The sequence below is a fragment of the Staurois parvus genome, unplaced genomic scaffold, assembly GCF_062004578.1.
Source record: "Staurois parvus isolate SC_StPar_1 unplaced genomic scaffold, SC_StPar_1.0 ptg000768l, whole genome shotgun sequence".
Classification (NCBI taxonomy): Eukaryota; Metazoa; Chordata; class Amphibia; order Anura; family Ranidae; genus Staurois; species Staurois parvus.
Window position 1 is genome coordinate 2,445,587 of NW_028318564.1, and position 22,078 is coordinate 2,467,664.

The window sequence follows — 22,078 nt, forward strand, 5'->3', positions numbered from 1 at the left end:
GCGCGGGAAGCACGGCGAGAGGAACGCGCGGAGCAAAGGTAAGTGAATTGACACAGGGGGGACTTACTATATGGGGGATGAATTACTATATGGGGGACTTACTATATGGGGGGACTTACTATATGGGGGGGGACTTACTATATGGGGGATGAATTACTATATGGGGGACTTACTATATGGGGGGGGACTTACTATATGGGGGGGGACTTACTATATGGGGGGGGACTTACTATATGGGGGACTTACTATATGGGGGATGAATTACTATATGGGGGATGAATTACTATATGGGAGATGAATTACTATATGGGAGATGTATTACTATGGGGGGGATGAATTACTATGGGGGAAGAATTACTATATGGGGGATGAATTACTATGGGGGATGAATTACTATGGGGGATGAATTACTATATGGGGGATGAATTACTATGGGGGATGAATTAATATGGGGGATGAATTACTATATGGGGGATGAATTACTATATGGGGGATGAATTACTATGGGGGATGAATTACTATATGGGAGATGTATTTTCAGTTTTAAAAATGTGGCTCTCAAAATAAATTTCAATCGTGGTTTTGGCGAGATTTGGCTCAGTTGAAAAAAAAGGTTGCCCACCACTGACCTAGGCGATCGGAAGCAGAAGTTGTCCTCCCCCCCTCCCTCCACGTAGTCTTCTGGGACATGTGACAGGTCCCAGAAGACTATGGGGCCATTCACAAAGCACAGCGCTTCTCGCACATGTGCAGTGGGCACCCGACTGTGAAGCCGCAAGCTGTCACAGCCCAGTGCTCACACTGAAGATGCCAGTGCCAGGGAGAGAAGGCAGCTGGTGAAACCAGTGATGGTGAGGATGCCGCTGGACCAAGGGACAGGTAAGTGTCTGTATTTTGCTGACAGGAAAGAGATCTGTGTTGTTTCGCTGACGATCACCGAGTCCTTGCCAAAAATCACTGTCTGGGACCCGGTGATTGACATCCTCAGGTGCCAATCGCAGCGCAGGTAGGGCAGCACGTGCGTGGATGTCCCCTACCCGGAAATACAAAATCACGTATTTGTACAGTACATCTGCTATGGGGTGGCGGGCAAGAGGTTGGTTTGCTAAAGCATACATAAGTCACGTTTTCATCCCTTGCTGCCCATCAACATTGGTGATTTCTTGCAGCCTGTTTGAAGCCACTTCCTCTCCAGCAATTGTTGCAGGTCATTTCTCAGTGGGCCATGCTTGTGCATGTGACAGGGTGATGCAGGAGAACATATGGGAGACAGGGACAGAGTGTTGTTACCATATAAAAGGAAGTGGCTGAACAAGTACCTTCAGGGCATCATCAACAGGTATTATTTTAATGAAATCTGTAAGTTTAAAAGTCTTGAATATGACCTATTTTAATAACATGTTAAAGCATGTATGAGTTGTTAGTCACTGGGTTTGCATATCCTGTAAGTGAAGATAAGAGTGAAACTGAGCGAAAAACCTTTTCTACAAACTTTTTTAGAGATACCTGTCACCAGTATCCTTCATTAACATTTCAGAATTAATAAACCGTGCTTTGAGTTTTACTGTAAAAAAAGCAAGTGCTAAATAATTCTTGTCACTTTTATTATTTTTGTGGGTAACACCTTTAATATGCTTCTTGATAACAAATCAAGAATTCCTTTTTACAAAGGTTATAATGCTCTGTTACTGTAAAAAAATGTGCCCTTTTCCTTAATGAATACAATTAAAGGTCATCAGCCTATGGGGGGTGTGAAGGGACCATTAGGGTCCCTTCACACTAAGGCATTCATGTTGATGCTGAAAACACATGACAGAGGTAAGGAGGGGTTTAACATCACCAGGTGGGGAAAAGATGAGACTGGTACACGGTCTACCAGTTGCTGATCATTTCACACTACTGACCATGTGATCTATTCCTCTAGCACACCATACTGCAGCTTACCAAGTGATTAACCTCTCCCATACAAGGCACTTATACCCCCTTCCTGCCCAGGCCAGCTATCAGCGCTGTCACACTTTGAATGACAATTGTGCGGTCATGCAACACTGCACCCATATTAAATTTTTATCATTTTTTTCACACAAATAGAGCTTTCTTTTGGTGGTATTTAATCACCACCGAGTTTTTTATTTTATGCTAAATAAAAAAAAACACCTGCAACTTTTGAAAAAAAAACGCACTTTTCTTCGTTTCTGTTATACAATTTTGCAAATAAATAACATTTCTTCATACATTTAGGTCAAAATGTATTGTGCTACATTTCTTAGATGAAAATAATAATAATATTAATAAGTGAATTTGTATTTTTTTTCAAATGTTTCTATTATTTTTTTTATTTTATATTCCATTTTTTCTTTTTTTTACAATTTTATTTTTCAGCACACTGTAACCAAAGCAATGCAATGTTACCATAGTAACACTGAACTACTCTGGGCAAGTGATCAGGATTTATTTTTACATTTTTTTAACACATTATAATTGCTAATACCAATGTATTTCATTGATATTTGCAATCATTGTTAATGAATGAAACTGATTCATTCAGTCTTTTGTTGTGAATAACTGTGATTGGGCAAAGCTGATCACATGATATAGATGGGCTGTGATTGGCCCTGTCTGTATCATGTGACTGTCTTGACCAGTCACAGCTAACGACATAATTGCATACAATGAATGGCATGACAGGAAGCCATCCATTGTATACAATTGACCTGTGATCTGCTGTGATTGGTCACAGCGGTTACATGACACTGGCAACGGGCCGGTGTAGTGATATATCATCGGCTGTGTCTCGTGGACACAGCTAGTGACAGATCGCATTGCTGCACAGCCCTGCGGCCACGTGAGCGACTCATTTTGACAGAACATCATATGACGCCCAGTCACAACTGCGAGTGGCGGGAAGGTGTTAAAAGGGTGCTGCAACAATGTATGTCAGATCATGATGTACAACATGGATAAAATATGTCGCCAGCATAACTACAAGCTTGTTTCAAAGTGCAAAGCTCATTATTCTGGTAAGATTGCAGATGTCGCTCCCTCCTAGATAGGTGCTAGGTGTAGATAGTTAGATTTAGTTTGTATTTTGATAGGTACATTTAGTTGTCCCACTGTAGACAGTGTGTGCTGTATGTCATTGTTGCTATGTAAAAGCATAACTTGCACACTATAATCAGTGTTGCTGTGTTCTGCTAGTTAGGTCTGCTCATCCTGCCCAGCTGATGCCAGTATGAAAGCTTCCTCTGCATCTAGAAAGCTTGGGAAATTTCTAGATCATAGGTGTGGAGCAATGCAGATGGCAACATGATTACTGATGCAGACTCAGCCTATCTCAGAGAAAGTGGCTCTGATGGCATGCTGGGTAACTGTATATATTTGCTGAGCACATTGGGCTCTGGGTCTTTCCTGTATAGGATTGTTCCAGCCTGGGAGAGGGCACATTGCCCTCCCAGGCAACTACTGCCATGTGGCCTCTGGTGGGTGGCCTGAGGACCTGAATGCTGAGGTGCAGCCTCGATTGAAGCTGACTGAGCGGCTGTAAACTGAATTGGTCTGGTATCACAGAGGAAGGCGTCCATCTGCTTTTTGACCTTGTGAGTATAGACACCCTTATCCACTTGCCTACTGGGCTATTCCTGCCCAGGTCAATTTTCAGCTTTCAGTGCACTTTGAATGACAATTACGCGGTCATGCAACACTGTACCCATATGATATTTTTAGCATTTTTTTCACACAAATAGAGATTTCTTTTGGTGGTAATTAATCGTGGCTGGGTGTTTTATTTTTTGCACTATTAACAAAAAAAGAGCAAAACATTTGAAAAAAAAAGTTTTTCTTTGTTTCTATTATAAAATTTTGCAAACAGGTAATTTTTCTCCTTCACTGATGTGCGTTGATGAGGCTGCACTGATAGGCAGCACTGATGGGCACTGACAGGCAGCACTGATGGGCACTAATGAGGTGACACGGATAGGCAGCACTGATGGGCACTGATGAAGTGGTATGGGTAGGCAGCACTTATGGGCACTGATAATGCTGCACTGATTATGCTGCACTGATATGCAGCAATGATGGGCACTGATAGGCGGCACTTATGGGCACTGATGGGCATCACTGATGGACACTGATGGGTGGCACTGACTAACGGCACTGGTTAGTGGCACTGCTGGGCACTGAGGGGCAGTACTGCTGGGCACTGAAGGGTGGCACTGCTGGGTGGCACTGATGGAGGCAGTTCTGGGCATTGGTGGGTGGCACTGATGGGTGGCACTGGTGGGCACTGATGATCAGTGCCCTGATGATCAATGTCGATCTGTTCTCTGACAATTGCCGGTTACCGGTAGTACTGTGACAGCGTGAGGAAAGTGCAGCCGATAACCGGCAACTGCATTTACCCAGTGATCTGCTTTGTCATTGGACACAGTTGATGATGTGGTAAAAGGCCGCTGTGATTGGCCTTTTACCACATCACATGATCAACTGTGTCCGTAGGACAGAGATTGCCGGTTGCGTGCCGCTGGGGGCGCGCAAGACGGTGTGTTCTAGGAGGACGTCATATGACACCCTCCCAGAACTGGACAAATGTGCTGTTGCCATCATTCGGCTATAGCACGGTTGCCAAGTGGTTAAAGGATCTTAGAGATTGTGTGCTACTCAACCCCCTCTGGTGCTAGGAAGTCAGCTGTGCGTCTGGGCTAAAGGGGGCACAACCTGGTGTTCCGAAGACCTTTGTCCATTTAACCTCTTGCTACAAAGGACTCAAGCTTGCTACTACTTTTACTACTGCTGCCTTAAAGCTGAAGTCTACCGTTTGTGTCAAGCACAGACTTTGTCATAGCTTATCCAAGAGATTACTTAACCTCCTTAGCGGTATTCCCGAGTGTAGCTCGGGGTAAAATTTCTATACCAAGAGCGGTAACCCCGAGCTACACTCGGGCTTATTATGCGGCGTTGCTCAGGGGGTGCCTGCAGCACTTACCTTGTCCTTCGCTCCCGCGATGTGTCCCCTGCAGCGTCCCCGGCCATCTCCTCCGGCCGATGCCGGCATCCGGCTTCTGTGTTCCGGTCCCTGTGACGTCGGGATGTACGGGCGCCGGAACCGGCGGGAAATTTGAAATTTTTAAAAAATGTCATTTTTGCTGTCATTGCTGTTTCAATGCGTTTCACATATATTTTGTCCCTACTGCTTTGTCCTGTGCCCTGCCTGCATTTTGAATGTTCTTTCTGCCTGGAAACTTAGAAAAGTCCATGGCATCCAAAAAGCGTCCCTTTACGTCAAAAGCGGTTTTAGAACAGCGATAGTAAATCAGAACCACTTGCAGAATTGAGTGATAATGATTTGTGAGGAAATTCGTCATCAGACACTGAAAACGACTTTGCTCAGCAATGTGCGAATTTGCCTCTGTATTTTAAATTTCAGTGTTTTTGGTTTGATTATATTATTGAATTAAATTTATTATTATATTATTATTATTTTTTATGATTATTTATTAAATTATAATTTATGATTTTGTGTTTCAAATTTTATCCTACCCGGGATGTTTAATAGACTCTTGTTCGTACAGATTTCAGTGAGTTATTCCTAAAAATTACAGCCTACAATAAAAAACTACATATTTCCATGCAAAAAAATGGTACCGCTTTCAGCACAAAAAATCGGAAAGAATCATACCGCCAAGGAGGTTAAAGTCCTCAATTGTACATAGTTCTTATTTCAGGAGTATCCCACCTAATTCCCCATCCCTATCCAAGTTCTCCAAAAATAAAAACAACACCCCTAGACAGACTATTGGAGAAACGTGTGCATGAGCCTATGTGATTGGCTGCAGGGCAAAGTATTTGTGGAAAACCAGGATAGTATTCCTGTGGCTCCTACGGGGGTAGCACTACACATAGAAAAGCAATGCTTCAGACCATGCAGGGACCCTTTTTTAGGCATGTGTTAATGGACAATAAATAGTGCAGACATACAGTAGAATCAACCAGAAATAGGAAAGAGGACCCCCCCCAGTGCCTATGATCCTATCTTCCTTCCAAAATGGTTAATGTTAAAAGTTCATAGCTACAGTCATTACTGACCATGACTTGGTGTCTTGGTAGAGGTTGTGCTTTGCTTCCTCATGCCAGAGCCACTAGCAAGAACAACAGTGAGCATCACAGTATAGATATGACCACATCTCACTCCAGATCACCTGGCACTAGCAGACAGAAGCAGCAGAGAATTAAGTTGGCCATGCACTATGCAACTTTTGGCCAGGCCATAATGAATTAGCCAAACTTTACTCTGTGGGTGACCTTGTTGCCACCTTCCATAGACAAAGAGAAAAAAATAGTGATCGAGGATGACTGACTAGTATTCATCCATACAAAGAGACAATATTAAAAACCTCAATGTTTTATTGTAACAATGTAATAAACATATATAAAAAATGACTACAAAAATACCATGAATATTAAAAACGCATATAAGGTAGTTAGCTACTGTCACTATTTAAGATAACGCATTTTGTGGTGAAATGGCTTCTTCAGGATTTAATTTCAAATATGACAGATGCTTTATACATACAACTTTAGTCGATAAATAAAAAAAATAAGATCATATCAGGTTTTTTTTATTATAGACTAAAGATGTATCTGTAAAGCATCTGTCATCCCTTGAATACCCCAGTGTTTGCTCTTTTTCTTTGCTTCATGCTTACTATTGGGGTGATGGCTTTCCCATATATTGACTATGTAGCTGTAACCTATACCTCCCTCTAGGTGAATTAATGGTTTATAGTACCTGTTGCCACCTTCCCACCCAACATCTTTAGACTGAAAACGTAAAGGAGACACACCACATTTTTTTGGGCTAAACAGTAGCTGCATCCAGTTAGATGCAGCTGCTGTTTAGGTTTATGACAGCAGCTGGCTGTTTGGCTTAGATGGAGGAATCTGAAGGCTGAACCAAACAAATGTAAGCTTTAGATTTACACTGTAGTTTAACAGCTATGAGGTTGTAAGCACAAAAGTGCCTAGACATCTTAATATAAAAGGAAGTGAACTACTATTCCAGATATAAGGTACATTTTCCTATAACATAGCACATCTTCACTGTTGAGATCAGTTCTATTTTAATAAGAAAGCCTAACAACACAAATGTGTATCAATGAGATATATTTCAGTTGGATATCTTACTTGTATACATTTTATAGCACGTTTGCTCCAAGTTATTTATATAACTATTGTACGATAATACCTGCATCCATTATTTTCCTGCTTTGTAATATGCAGAACAATGAATATGTTTTCCAAGTGCAGGTCAAATAAAAAAACATTGTTTTTGTAATAATTTGTGAAAAACAATGATTATATGAAGCACAAGACAAATACACTGCTTGTTTTGTTTGTAGACATTCCATCATGTTTTATTATCGTTATGTCAGATTATCTATGTACTGTCATGTATTATTAGTGTTCTATCATAACTATTTTTGTATTTCCTAATATATTACAAAGGGATAATCAGATTTCATTTTGTAGAAGTCAGAACCAATACTGATTTGATTCATTGGGAAATAAATAATCTCATAGAGCTGGTACATTATACAACAGCTACAGAATAACTAATTCTTGTGGTATTTGTTAGCAACCTTCTGCCTTTGTCTATGCTAATGTAAGCAATAGTTTAAGAATATATACAAGTAAATTAATGTTAATAGGTATCTTTTTTTAAGGGTGTTTATTCTGGTGCAATAGAATGGGTAAATCTATTATGTTGAAATAACAAATGTTATCTTGTTTTTATTGTTGTCCCCAGCTTTATAGAAGGACTTGCAATACACATAATTTTGCAGGGTATTCAGCCTCTGGAAGGGTGAAATTTTGCAACTTTTAGATAACCTTTGCCTTTTAGATAGAGGAGACTACTTTAAAGAGTAATAGTATGCAGTGCCATCTAGAGGCCATAAAAATGTAATAATGTACCACCAAAAGGGAAAACAGGATTTTATTTGACAGTTTCGTGGTGTGTTGTGTTTCATTCTAATTAAAAACTGCTATTTTTCCATTTTTTGCAAGTGCATTATTTGGACATTAATACAAATACACTTATGCAAAAACACAATAATTAAAAAAAAACAACATTTTATTATCTAAATTAAAAAATGTTGATAAAAAGCAAACATCTTTATTCATTAATAATAAACTTCCACTCTGACAAAGACCTGCAAACACACAAACTGGGGTGATCCAGGTTGAATACCAATTCAAAGTGATCCGGTTGCACTCTCTCCATAAGGGAACAGGTTTTTTTTAATCATTTTTTTAAAATAAAATTTGCCTCCAATGGTTTTGAAAAATGTGAATCCTAAAACCGTCCATTCTGGTTTGCTTATCTTTTACTGGTCTCTGCATAAACGTTAACCATTCCTGGAGAGCCTAGCTGAGATGTGACATTCTAGAGCAAAACTAGTATTGAGGTTCTCAATTGTGACCCTATCAGTGCTACTTATAATCTAAGGTGAGGCTGGAATAAGAGGGTGTTGTGCCATATGGCTTTCAAGCAGACGTCTCCCTATATTTGTGTTTTGATAGAGGTGATAATGAGGAAGGCTGTGTTTCCAGTTCTCCTCGTTTTCAGCTTCCAGTTCCCTTCTTTTTCAGATTTTTTCTAGCCTGCTTCTCTCCCCTTCTGTACATACTGCAGCTCTGTTCCAATGACAGTGTAGTTCATTGAACAATCCCTTCCTTGCTCAGCAACAGGGGACCATGTCCCAGCCGTGACACTGGCTGTCAGGCAAGCAGTTCTAGCATAATTTAATTCACTTTTCAATGGCTGCTATGTGCACTGCATGTGAGCTATATGTAATGCCTGGACCCCAACGCTGACTTGTTGGGCAATTATGGGAGCAATTAGCTCCCTTCAAAGACAAGATGAAATATAACTAAATGATGGAACAATGTATACACGTTATCAGTATCAACAATTTATTCTAGAGAAAAACATGTAAACATAGTGATACTACCCTGATCTTGGTCACTTACAATCATTAATTTTTAAAGAGTACCAAGATATTAGCTATGCATATACTGACTCCTGTACAGGGCATGTTTGCCTTCCTTTTGATCTGCATAGCAAACAATCAGATGTACAGAATTATTATATGTAAAGGTCAAACCCTTATTAATGTTAATTTAGAAATATAAATTATCTGCAAGCTAGAAACATATGTTAATTTATTCATTTGAGATCATTTGAGAATTTATGTGAAACATTGACACATTTATTGATTATGTGTTAATGCATATCAGTTACATAAATTGATCACCAAACGTGAACTCATATTTATCATATTAACTGTATTGATTGTGTATTAATCATTCACATTCTAAATCGATAGGAAATGCATATAAAACCTAATTCTATTATAGTTATATTGAAACAAGAAACTGATCTGTATTTTGCTGAAACCTAATACAAATGTGGATATTATACTGTACCCATAGTGAGCTATATTTGCATGTCAATGAGACCATAAGCAGTGAAAGTCAGGACAAAGGGGAGAAGCTGATTGTTTGTTACACAGCCAGTTCTTCCTTCAGACACTGTGTTGGTTAGTGTGCAGATGTTGTGCTGGAAAATCACTGATTCATTTCCTAGATTAATAATCTGTCTTAAATCAGCTCAACAACTGAGCTATATACCATATTATAAGGGAGAACAACTATACACACAGGGATAAGTACAAGGCAAAATAAAGGGAAAACAAACAGTACATGTACAGTATCAAGATTCATTTACTATAACTATAACATTTTGGAGTGCACAACAGATATCTACAAGTCTTCCCAAATAATCATTGTAGTAATCATTGGGACTGCATCACATATCTGAGATAACTCTTCCAGCAGATACTTTCATATATGAGGGCAGGGCTCTCTGGTGTCAGGATAAGAACACTTTTACACCACTGCCACTGTGGTTTGGTGGCAGTGCAAGTGCAGTGCAGTGTACCTGCAGTTTTGTTACCCATGCTTTCCCATAAACATTTATTATGCCCTGCATTTGTGGCACATTTTCTAAGAGCACATCAAAGATGCAGAATCCAGGACTTTTTGTGCGCTTTCAGAAAATACACAAAAAATGTGGGACAAATCTATGAGAAACCATTGTTAACCTGTACTTGTAACATGCACATGCTGTGCTTCACCTGCACTGAAGCCAAACTGCAGTGGGGCAGTGTGAATGCACCAACAACGATCAGAAGTGACTCATGGAGATAGCAAAAGAATGAGAGAGCAACCATAAATCAACTGACACAAGTACACACTATAGAAGGAAATGCTTTGTTGAATTTTCACTTCAGAGGTTTTCAACCAATTTAATGACATTTTGGAGTGAAGTAGCCATACACAAGCTGATAGAAAAGTCATTGGTTATAGCTATGTAGGCCTCCCAAGAGTGGCTCGCTGAAACAATCTTTATATCTACACCATGATTAAATGGCTTCATAGTACTGACATAGAGCCATATTAGTTCTAGTTATTAAAACAATTCAATGATTGTGTAAAAATGGTGTATTTGCTTTGAACAAAAGTAGAAAACTTCCTTAAAGGGAATTTACAGGTCAAGCTTCATCAGGTACATTAATGGCCTACACCTATAGCAAGGTCATAAATCAACTTTAGTCAAAACTGCTCAGCTTGTTTTTATCTAAAGAAGTCCCTTGTCTGCATAGGTGGTTTTTGGTAAAGATGAACTAGCCCTTTAAGGATGAAGCAAAAAAAAAAAAAAAAAATATGTCCTTGATACAGTGTCAAGTAATGTTTGGTGGTCATTAGTTTTTAGAATGCTAAGGCCCATACTACATATTTTCATACATTCATACATTTGTTGTTTCTATCCCGGGAACTTTGGCTTAAAGTATAGTTAAGAAAAAACTATAGTTTATATCAGGGGTCCTCAAACTTTTTAAACATGGGGCCAGTTCAGTGTCCCTCAGACCATTGGAGGGCCGGACTATATTTTCAACAAAAAATTAGTTATTAGTAAAATACCTATATATATATATATATATATATATATATATATATATATATATATATATATACAGCACTACAAAAACAATATACCAGCATTAACTTTGCCCACACAGAGACATACAGACTGCACTGCGCATCAATGCGGTCTGATCAGTGCCCATCAATGCAGCCTCACCAGTGCCCATCAATGCAGCCTCACCAGTGCCCATCAATGCAGTCTGATCAGTGCCCATCAATGCAGCCTCGCCAGTGCCCATCAATGCAGCCTCACCAATGCCCATCAATGCAGTCTGATCAGTGTCCATTAATGCAGCCTCACCAATGCCCATCAATGCAGTCTGATCAGTGTCCATTAATGCGGCCTCACCAATGCCAATCAATGCAGTATGATCAGTGTCCATTAATGCAGCCTCACCAGTGTCCATCAATGCAGTATGATCAGTGTCCATTAATGCAGCCTCACCAATGCCCATCAATGAAGTCTGATCAGTGTCCATTAATGCAGCCTCACCAGTGTCCATCAATGCAGTATGATCAGTGTCCATTAATGCAGCCTCACCAATGCCCATCAATGCAGTCTGATCAGTGCCCATTAATGCAGCCTCACCAGTGTCCATCAATGGCATTGATGGACACTGGTGAGGCTGCATTGATGAACACTGATCAGACTGCATTGATGGGCATTGGTGAGGCTGTATTAATGGACACTGATCAGACTGCATTGATTCAATGCAGTCTGATCAGTGTCCATTAATGCAGCCTCACCAGTGTCCATCAATTCAATGCAGTCTGATCAGTGTCCTTCTCCTCGGCTGTCTGTCACTGCCCAGCGCGGGAGAACTGCAGGCAGCCCCTCCAGAGATCACAGGCTCCACCTCTCTATCATTTACTCGCCGCGCCGGCCAGATCTTCATCCCCAGCACACAGTACTATCACTGGGGGTGGAGCCGAGGCGGAGCCGAGGGGCAGGTGAGGGAGCTGAGGGAGAGGCAGAGTCAGTCAGAGCGGTGCTGGTGGAATGAAAGTGAAAGTATGCAGGGGATGCCGCCGTGAAAGTACGCAGGGGGATGCCAAATATTTCAAAACACCTGGCGGGCCAGATAAATGTCCTTGGCGGGCCGCATGCGGCCTGCGGGCCGTAGTTTGAGGACCCCTGGTTTATATAGTTAAAAGAAGTTTGGGGTTCTGTGTATTTCGTTTCCAAAAAAGAATGTTTGGGTTTTGATGCACAGTTGACTCATCATGTAGATTATTTTGTCTCAACCACTTGTTTTCCTCTTGAAAGGTTGTTTTGATGTCAAACGTTAAAAAAGCTGTGTGAAATGAGCTGACACTTACGATGTGTTGATTATTAAATTGTGCCAAGTAATTCCTTTCCTCATCTCACTTCTAAAGACACTTCTATGTATAAAACTAAACCTTAAATACATGCTATTCTTAAGTACTATGGAGATGAAAATGAGCATGAATCGCTTAATGACAGATTTAACTAAAACACATTACAAATGCTGTGCAATGATGACTTTATTACCTGTTAATGAGAAGGTAGAGTCCACAGAGCACTGATGCCTTCCAGAGAACAGTAACTCATAACCACCAAAAAAAGTACACTTTAGCCAGTCTGAAGAGTAAAATAGCTTTGGTGATCAATATTGACATATACAAAATATCTTGAGAGAAAATGCAGGTAATATATATATATAAGTATAAGTAACAGTACAGCTATTAATCAGTAAAAGGACATTTAGACTACTGTTGCAAGTCTCCAAGTAGCCAAAGGAAAATATAGACTGAAGCCAGCCCGTGGCTTTACATGCGCCACATCCCAGCCCACACAAGCACAACACCACCATTAGTATGGAATGTTGTATTTTCCTACTGAGAGTAGAGAAGGATTTATAATAAATGTTCATGCCTTCCAGAGAACAGTAACTCATAACCACCAAAAAAAGGTAAACTTTAGCCAGTCTGAAGATTAAAATAACTTTGGTGATCAATATTGACATATACAAAATATCTTGCGAGAAAATGCATGTAATAGCTGTATCTTGGTACATAATTTATACAAATAAGTATACAGGTGGCCATTAACAGTACAGCTATTAATCGGTAAAAGGAAATTTAGACTACTGGTGCAAGTCTCCAAGTAGCCAAAGGAAAATATAGACTGAAGCCAACCCGTGGCTTTACATGCGCCACATTCCAGCCCACATAAGCACAACACCACCATTATTATGGGATGCTGTATTTTCCTACTGAGAGTAGAGAAGGATTTTGCTAATAGAGATGTGCACAATGGAAAATTTTGTGTTTTGGATATAAGTGAATAATTTCTTCTTGTCATATTCGTTATGTTAGGATGATTCATTTTTAGAATTTGTTTCGTATTTTCAGATTTGTTTCATATATTTGTTGTTCTGAATCGATTTGTATTTAAAGAGCAAATGGATTTAAATTAATTTTGGATTCATTTGTTATGTTATGATTCAGAGATTCTGATAGAGCCACCTCCATCCAACCCAAACACAATAAGTAGGAATCATCATCTTATGCCACTTTTATACTTTACTGTATTTATTGCACTATGTTTTTGTTCCATATGTAGTGAAAAGTATACCTTATGGCACCGCTCCAAACATGCCAATGCAAGTGAAGGGATGGACGCTGCTCAACCGCCCTCAGGAGTCCAATGATGAGGAATGTCCTCAGCAGCTACTCTGGCCACGCCCTCTGATGTATTTCACCCCGCCCGCCGGGGGCTTGGTCACAGATGGGTGAGCGGGGTGAAACTCATCTAAGGGCATGGCCAGAACAGCTGAGGCCATCCCTCAACATTGGACTCCTAGGGTTAGTTGTGCAGCAACCATCCTTTCACTTCTATTCCATATATAGTGCACTTTTTATAATAAATGTTAATGCAAAAAAAATGAAATGGATCCAAATCAATTTGTTATTACGTTATTTGAGATGTTTCAAACATTATAGTAATTCTAAAGGCTTATTTTTTTCAAGAAAAAATAACAAACATCTATACTTATTTGCTGTGTGCAGCGGTTTTGCACAGATCAGCCCGAATCCTCCTCTTCTTGGCTCCCCTGCCAGCGCTCCTGGCCTCTTCCTCCTATTGGCTGCCCCCAAAACAAACAGCTTGCTATGGGGGCACACACTGCTCCATGTGTGTCCATTCACACATGGAGTTGTGACTCGGTCCCACCCCCTCTCTGTTCTCATTGGCTCAGTGGCTGTGATTGCCAATGGCTACAACTTCTGTCTAAGCCAATGAGAACAGGGATAGCCGAGACTCCAGTGCACATCGCTGGATTGAGAGGGGGCTTACGTGAGTATTAGGGGGACTGGGGGAATGCTGCACAGTGAAGGTTTTTAATCTTCTTGTATAGAATGCATGAAGGTAAAAAACCTTGAGCTTTTAGAAACACTTTAACAAAAGGCCCAAACTATTGCATCATGTCATCTGAATGAAACAAATGAATACTAATACATTTGTTATTTCATTATAATTTATTTTGGATATATTGAAATGAGTTGAAATTCGTTAATTGTTATTGTTATACAGGATTTATATAGAATCAACAGTTTACGCAGCGCTTTACAACATAAGGGCAGACAGTACAATTACAATACAAATTCATACAGGAGGGATCAAAGGGTCCTGCTGGCTAGAGCTTACAATCTAAGTTAATATTGTGATTCAAAGATTCAAATACATATGAATCCCTAAATAATGAAAATTTTGTCCAAATTTGATTCAGAACAAAATGAATAGCACACATCAATTTGGTAGCAAATGTAACATTGTTCACATTACAAAATAAAGCAAATGCTACTGAGATCTGTATTTCCCCTTGAAGAATGGGACAATCCAATTACTGGCAAATGTTGCTTGATCACGTGAATGCACAGATCAATGCAGCTGGTGAATGTTTTTTAAATAAACACAGCATGTAAATTCTAAAAAACAAAAATAATGAATTATCAGCTAACCATTCATTTGCTGCTCTAAATTATGTCCCAAAATAATGCCCTACAATTGGTAATGTGGTAAAAACCCTCAGAAAGGTAGCAATTAATCATCGTTAAAATTCACAGACTGCTTGTATAAATTATCTGCTCATTAATTTTTTTCCCCAAGGGGTTCCCTTAATTAACCTAAAAGTTCAAAGTCTAACCAAAATGTGAACAGGTTGGTTTGTGGTTGCTGTATAGCTATGAGAATGATTTTTTTTTCATTACACTGGAAGCTGAGGTCCCTGTTCTGGGATGCTTTATCTCACATTCCAAGAGCATCTGCCTGTTTGGTGGTATGCATGAAGATAATTTAAGGAGTTTTATGAAACATTGTCCAAATTAGGCTGTATGATCATATGGAAAAAATTTCACAAGCAGATTGCTAAAGTTTTTCCACATAACTTTCAAGACATTCAGACATATAGATTTATTGCTACTTATGTTTTAATTAATGTGCTATCATAATTTAAATTATTTAGACATGTACACATGTACCATAACGTTAAATGAATCAGAACATTTATCAAAACCATTCAGCTATTTTTTTTTAATGGGAGCTGATTAGAATACCCGATGTGTAAAGGTGGTATTAGCATATTGATTTTCACTGATTAGGACTTGTATTGTGAAGTTCCTCTGCCAATCTCCACCTCTCACTTTTTTCATTATGACATAAGCTGAATAATTGGACCTGCAAGTTACTTTCTGCAGATTGGAGTGGTGTAAAGCAGATATGTGAGAAAATTAACACGTAAATTTAAATGAAGGGAACTGAACACACCTGGTGTCCTATTTCCTTTGAAAGATTAAAGAGCAATTGCACTTTTGTTAAAAAAAAAAGATAACCTCTTTGTTCATCACAACCATTTTAATAAACATTATTGCAGGTTTCTCTTCTGAAGTAATAGCTGTTTGTTATGCCATTTTCTTTCCAGCATGTTATGGGATGGTCTGGTGCATTATAATCACCTGGTGAAGTATTAGTATTTCAATGAGGAAAGTTGCAGTGTCAACAATTAGGGACTCTCACCAAAACTGAAATTCCTATTATATGTATATAAATATGTTTCTAGATCACCAGGTTGCATAGGATTTTTTTTACAGTATTTGAAAACTATATTGGCTGCAGTCTGCAATGAAAACAGTAAATTACAAAATGATTTGCGTAACAATTGTATTTGTCATATCATTTTTAATAATGAAAGTGAAGTTCTCTTTTAAATAGTTATTTTTTATACTGCCTATTTAACAATAAGAGTTTCATTGCAAGTTACATTCTTTCAAAAAAGAATGATGGGAATTTAGAGATCTACCTGTTATCATCAAAATTGTTCATTGAATGGTAGTTGCAATAATATCTTCAAACATATTCCAGTCCTTTTATCATTTGGTGTAAACCCATCCATGATCAGTTATCTCACGATGTGCTCAAATTGTTCCTATATAGCCATGATTGACTGGTCCTAATAGAGCTGAAGCAATTAAGGTGTCCATTTATGAAAGGGAGAAAAGCTGAGATCCTGATGATCACAGCTGATCTCTCAGGTGTGCCAGTTTATCAAGCTGAGGTAAGGAGCGGAGAACATTTTCTTCACTTCTCATCATAGGACACTGTTCTGTCATTCACTTTTACAGAGATGGAGAGTTTATGAAGGTGAAATCTAAAGATCTCACTGGCCATTGTAACCAGCGTATACCCAGAGGCTGACGCAAGCCTCCATTTTGTTAAGGGTATCCATTTTCTCCCCTCACTCCCTCCCCCTCCCTCTCTGAGAGGAGACATTTGGCCAGTGTGTGTGTGCTGGTTGTGGGTCACTGGCAGGCCAAAGCAGCAGGGAACCCCAGAGCTATAAAACATCTCTGAGCTAGGTGCCTAGCTGTCTGGGTGAGCTGTACCATATAACACCTCGTATAAGATAAGGCAAGCTTTCCCAGGAGTTCAAAGAACCTTCCCAGGAAACACGACCAGATAACCTGTGTTAAAATCCATTTTTCCCCTATGTCTCATATCTTGGAATATGTGAGACTTACATAAAAACCAGACATATCGTCAGATTGGCCACGAGGAGACGAACAGTTTGATAGGTTAATCTTCGTGGCTGGAATACATAGAAAAGCAGAAAAATAGATCTCGTGAACTGTTCAGTGCACATTTTCATAATTCATATCTAATTAATCCTCAGACTTGTCTGCATAATAATCTACCCACGGGTGGAATGTCCCTTGTGCAGATGGACAGTTATGGACCAAAATATGAGTTACGGGAGATTTTTGCTCTAGTTGAGGCATCCACCCATATCTCCACGCCCTAAGCGGGGATTGGTCCTTGATTTCAGAGACACCCCCTGCTGGGGACTACAAAATAGGCTGTCAGGCCTAAGAGTGTAAGTTGAAGATGTCTCCCATTTTAACATCAATACCACCTGGGAAGACCCCTGCCTTTTGCTCTGAAACTTGGATTTGCTAACCCAGGACTTTGGCAAGTACCTTAACCCTTTCACCTCTCTCTGATATCTCTTTGCTGTGCTGTTGGTCTCTGTATGTTTATATATATATATATATCTTAGTGACATCTTTTTCTGTAAATATTTTTATTGCACCCGTTTGACCTTTTAGTAATAAATCTTTCCTTCTGAAAATGTTTAACTGTTTCTATAGCGCTTTATTGCAATTTCGAATTCCTGCCTCTAAAGAGACGCTACTGTGTTTGTTTAACCCTCTGCATAATCGGCCTGCGAGGACCGTATTATGCAGACGATTATCTCAACCATTATGGTGTTTTAGCTGATAGCGCCGAGTTTCCTCTTTCTCTGTACAAAAAGGAGGTGGTGGCAGTGTGAAGGGTTAATTGCGTAATTAACCTGACCCAGTAACAATCGCTCAGGCTGGCGGTACATCGATCTGTGGTCCATTAGCTGAAAAATCGTTGTGCAGGGTGCAGCTGGGTGTGGCATTGTTATGCACGTGACATGGCGGTTTTAGATTGGCTAGTCCTTCGGTCACGAGTTTGGTGAGAATGGCTGGGGTCTGACGCCGTGATCGTGACAGCCATCTCTTTAAAATATCTCCATCCCAGATTCTCCATCCTTGGAGAATCTTGGTGAGAAGCTGCTATTATGCAAGGAAGAAGGTTTTTTCTTCCTAATATCAGCACTAGCGGGGTTAAACATTGATATAAATTGTAACTATATATGTATATTTGTTTTAAATATACTGTACAGTATATATACTGTATATATGTATACACACACTTACAGTGTAGTTATAGTGTATTGTTGTTTAGGATCCATTTACATCTGAGCAATGCAGAATTATTGGCAGAATTGCACAATTCTTGCCGCAATTCCAAATTGTGCTAAAATTGTGTTAAAATGCGTAGTGCACTTTTGGGTTCCATTCATTGTTAATGGCACCCCAAATGCTTTCAGCAGACATGCATTTTGTTGCACATTTTGACAAATACACTATCAACGCGCCAAAATGCACATTGAAAAAACACACAACACTCCATGCCCAAGAAGGTTCAGTTTGGCTTTTTGTGGCCTTTTTAATGCACATTTTGGTGTAGTTCTTTAACAAACAGTTTACTGGTTTTTTCAACACACATTTTATTAAAAATGTGTGTTGAAATTTTTATGTGCATTTTGGTGCTTTTTAACATGTATTTTGGCTCATTTTTTACCTGCGTTTTTGTGTGTGTTCTGAAAACGCATGCAAAATGCATGTCATGTTTGCGGTGTCAATATTGGTTCATGGCACCCAAAAGTGGCTAGCAGATGTTCGGTTTGCCAAAATATGAAAACCAAAACCCAAATCAAAATGCACGTTAAAAAAGTGCCAAAATACATGCTAAGAAAAGTGCTAAAATGTGTATTACAAACCACACCAAAATGCGGGTTAAGATAACCTGTGCCAAAATGTACATTAAAGTGCCTAAATGTGTGTTTAGAAAAGCACCAAAATGCACATTTAAAAATCCGCACCAAAATGCATGTTAAAATATACAGCATGTTAAAAAGCAGCAAAGTACACGTAAACAATGCCAAACTTTGCAATAAAAAGGACCCAAAACATTTAAAGAATGTGCCAAATGTACATCAAAAAGTATCAGTGATCAGTGCTTATTAATGGCTAAATGGTTTGCACTTCCACCTGGCAGCACTAGGGTCATTGGTTCAAATCCCAGCCATGGCACCACCTGCCTGGAGTTTGCATGTTCTCCCTGTGACTGCATGGGTTTCCTCTGGGTACTCTGGTTTCCTCCCACTCTCCAAAGACATGCTGGTAGGTTAATTGGCCCTAGTATGTGTATGTATGAATGTGAGTTAGGGACCTTAGATTGTACGCCCCTTGAGGGTTAGGGACTGATGTGAATGTACAATATATACTGTATGTAAATTGACGGCACTATATAAGTACCTGAAATAAAAACAAAAAATATTTTCATGTAATTGCATGGTCTTTTTAACTTTGGTTTCACTGTTTAGACTCAGGTTATCTATAACCACACAATTATCTCAGGAGATCACATGCAGACCTCCCCCTTCTACACAGATCTCAGCTGTTCTGGAAAAACTCACTTCTCCTGAAAACAAAATGTTTTCTGCTTCATAAACAGGGGGACAGAGGAGCCTATTTTTTTCCTGAGAACTGAAATGAGATCAATTATCTCTTAATAAACGTACACCTATATTAGAATAGCATTACAATCAGCAGGCTGAACTACTACAGTATGGCATTTCTGGCTATTGCTATCACATTGCAATAATCATTTGTAAAAGCGAATAAGAGACAAATTTGCTTTGTGACTGAACCCTTCTCTCTTCTTTTTCTGCTTGCTTTCTATAATTTCCTACAAACATTAATCTAGAGCAACACAGTCTAAAAGCAAACAGCTACAGTTATGTCCATTTTTGTTTGGAAAGCCTAATATTCCTTCTGAAAGTGGTGTCATGGCAGCACTCTGTATTGTATTTTTACCTGTAAAAATTAAAATTGTATTTGGTAAACAATTAAACATGAGGGTAAAACATAAAACAGAAAAAAAACCAAAATTAAATTGACCCAAATTCATCATTTAAGTCACTTCCAATAAAAGTTCCCTTGCCTCAACTGGGTGATGGATGGTAGATGTTTGCTAGTCAGTTTCTGATGCAAACTTGTATGCATTTAAAGAAGACTGGTTTAATGGTTAAATTCATGCCCTTCATCTTAATTTTCCAACAGCTTCAAACACCATAGAAATGCAATCAATTTGCACATGAACCTTTTTCTAAGAGTATACAACTACATTGTGATAACTTTGAACAAAAGTTTAAAATGAAACTTTTTTTCTCTTCTTCAGCTTCAGCAATTCCAGATAATGGAAGAAGATCCTGCTTAAAGCTCAGAGTTTATGTACGGCCAGCAAGTAAGTGCCCTATGTCTGCTTCAGACATGGCCCTCAGATGCATGTTTTATTGTGTGCTACAATTAAAAGCATTAAATTTTTTTTGTTCCTTTCTTTGTTTGTTTGTAAATATTAAGCCTTTTGTGATACCAGTAATCAACGTTTGTGATTTACTTTGCATCTTTATTTCTAATCACTCCTCATTGAGCATTGTTACAAACATGCCTCCCTGCTAACTTGTTGTTTCTTAAATGTTGTTGATGTCTAGATTGACTGAAAACAATACTGTATGCTTGGCATAAGGAAAATGCCCCATAGCTCAAAAATGCTCTAAGCAAAACATGCAGTACAAAAAAAACCCATAAATTTAAAAATAAAAAAGTAACATAAAGAAAGTGGTGGAGCTGGAAAGATCTCACTAACATATTTGGCTATTATCTCTATTTTTATTATAGACAGCTGTATGAAAACTATAGGTGTTCATGACCGTGTTTTCGATGTTAACGACAAAGTAGAAAATTCATTAGAACCAGCAGGTTAGTATGCTTAGAGAAATCTCTTTTAACCAACTTGTTTTCTCCCTTTGGTGCTTTGTATTCCAAGCCTTGCATGTCTTGCATGTTGTCTATGTAGAGCGGTGATACGGTTTTCATAGTTACCCTCATTCCTTGAGCATGTTTATGCAATGCATGGAGGACATTATGCATACCTGCTTTCTTTTGGGCTTGCAAAAGTTGCATTAAATTTTCCTTTTTAAACTAAAATTTTAATTATGAAATCAAAATAGATATTTCGCATGCAGATGACGTTTTGTGTTTGATTATATGTATTCATGTACTTCCTAAAAGTTTTGTAAAACTTTGATTTTAGATTAGTGCTTCATGATGTGGTCATGTGTTTCTTTATTGATATACGCATGACACAATACACCCCTGTCTGTGACCTTGTAATTTGTGATAGTTTTTGTATGTGTCAGTTCCTGTAGTTATCATAGCAAATCTACTAATAAAGCAACATAACACTTTTGGGGGTTAGGGTAATTATTTGGTGAAAATCAGTTTCCCCATTGTTGAGCCAGCTAGACAACAATGACATCATAATTAAACTAAAAATTCAAAGCATTTGAATGTGTAACTCCATCTCTGTTGTTTACCATTAATGTTTTCATTTGAGGTTAAACTATATGTATGCATTTTTTTAATTTTATTTAGAGGTACACACATTTTACAAAGCAGATAAATGGTATTTTGTAGTTAAGGGATCTTTTCCCGCAGATACAGATTTAGTTTTCTTTTAATTTTGATGCCTTTTCAAATACAATGAGCCATCATTCACTAATTTTAGAGGTGCATTTAACAGAATTCCCCCCTCACCCTCATTAACCACTTGCCCTCCTGAGGATTTACCCCCCTTAATGACCAGGCTTCTTTTTGTTAATCAGCGCTGCACTAATTCAACTGATAATTGCGCGGTCATGCACTGCTGCACCCAAACGAAATTTACGTCCTTTTTTTCACACAAATAGAGCTTTTACTTTCAGCTATAAAAAATATATAGTAAACTCAAAGTTGGTTATAAATTTAGGCCAAAATGTATTCTGCTACATGTTTTTGGTAAAAAAAAATCCCACTAAGTGTA

The 22,078-nt window shown here is 38.8% G+C and overlaps 1 protein-coding gene across 5 annotated transcripts in view; it reads left to right on the forward strand.

Annotated features, from left to right (window-relative positions):
- EFNA5 (ephrin A5) overlaps window positions 1-22,078 on the forward strand; it is a 586,842-nt gene that overhangs the window by 541,188 nt on the left and 23,576 nt on the right. For 3 of the 5 annotated variants that reach the window (XM_089654422.1, XM_089654421.1, XM_089654423.1), the window contains 2 exons: window positions 20,396-20,461; window positions 20,896-20,976. In XM_089654422.1, the coding sequence (XP_089510548.1) occupies window positions 20,396-20,461; window positions 20,896-20,976 (147 nt within the window). The remainder of the gene's footprint in view (window positions 1-20,395; window positions 20,462-20,895; window positions 20,977-22,078) is intronic. The other 2 variants (XM_089654424.1, XM_089654425.1) reach the window with 1 other exon arrangement.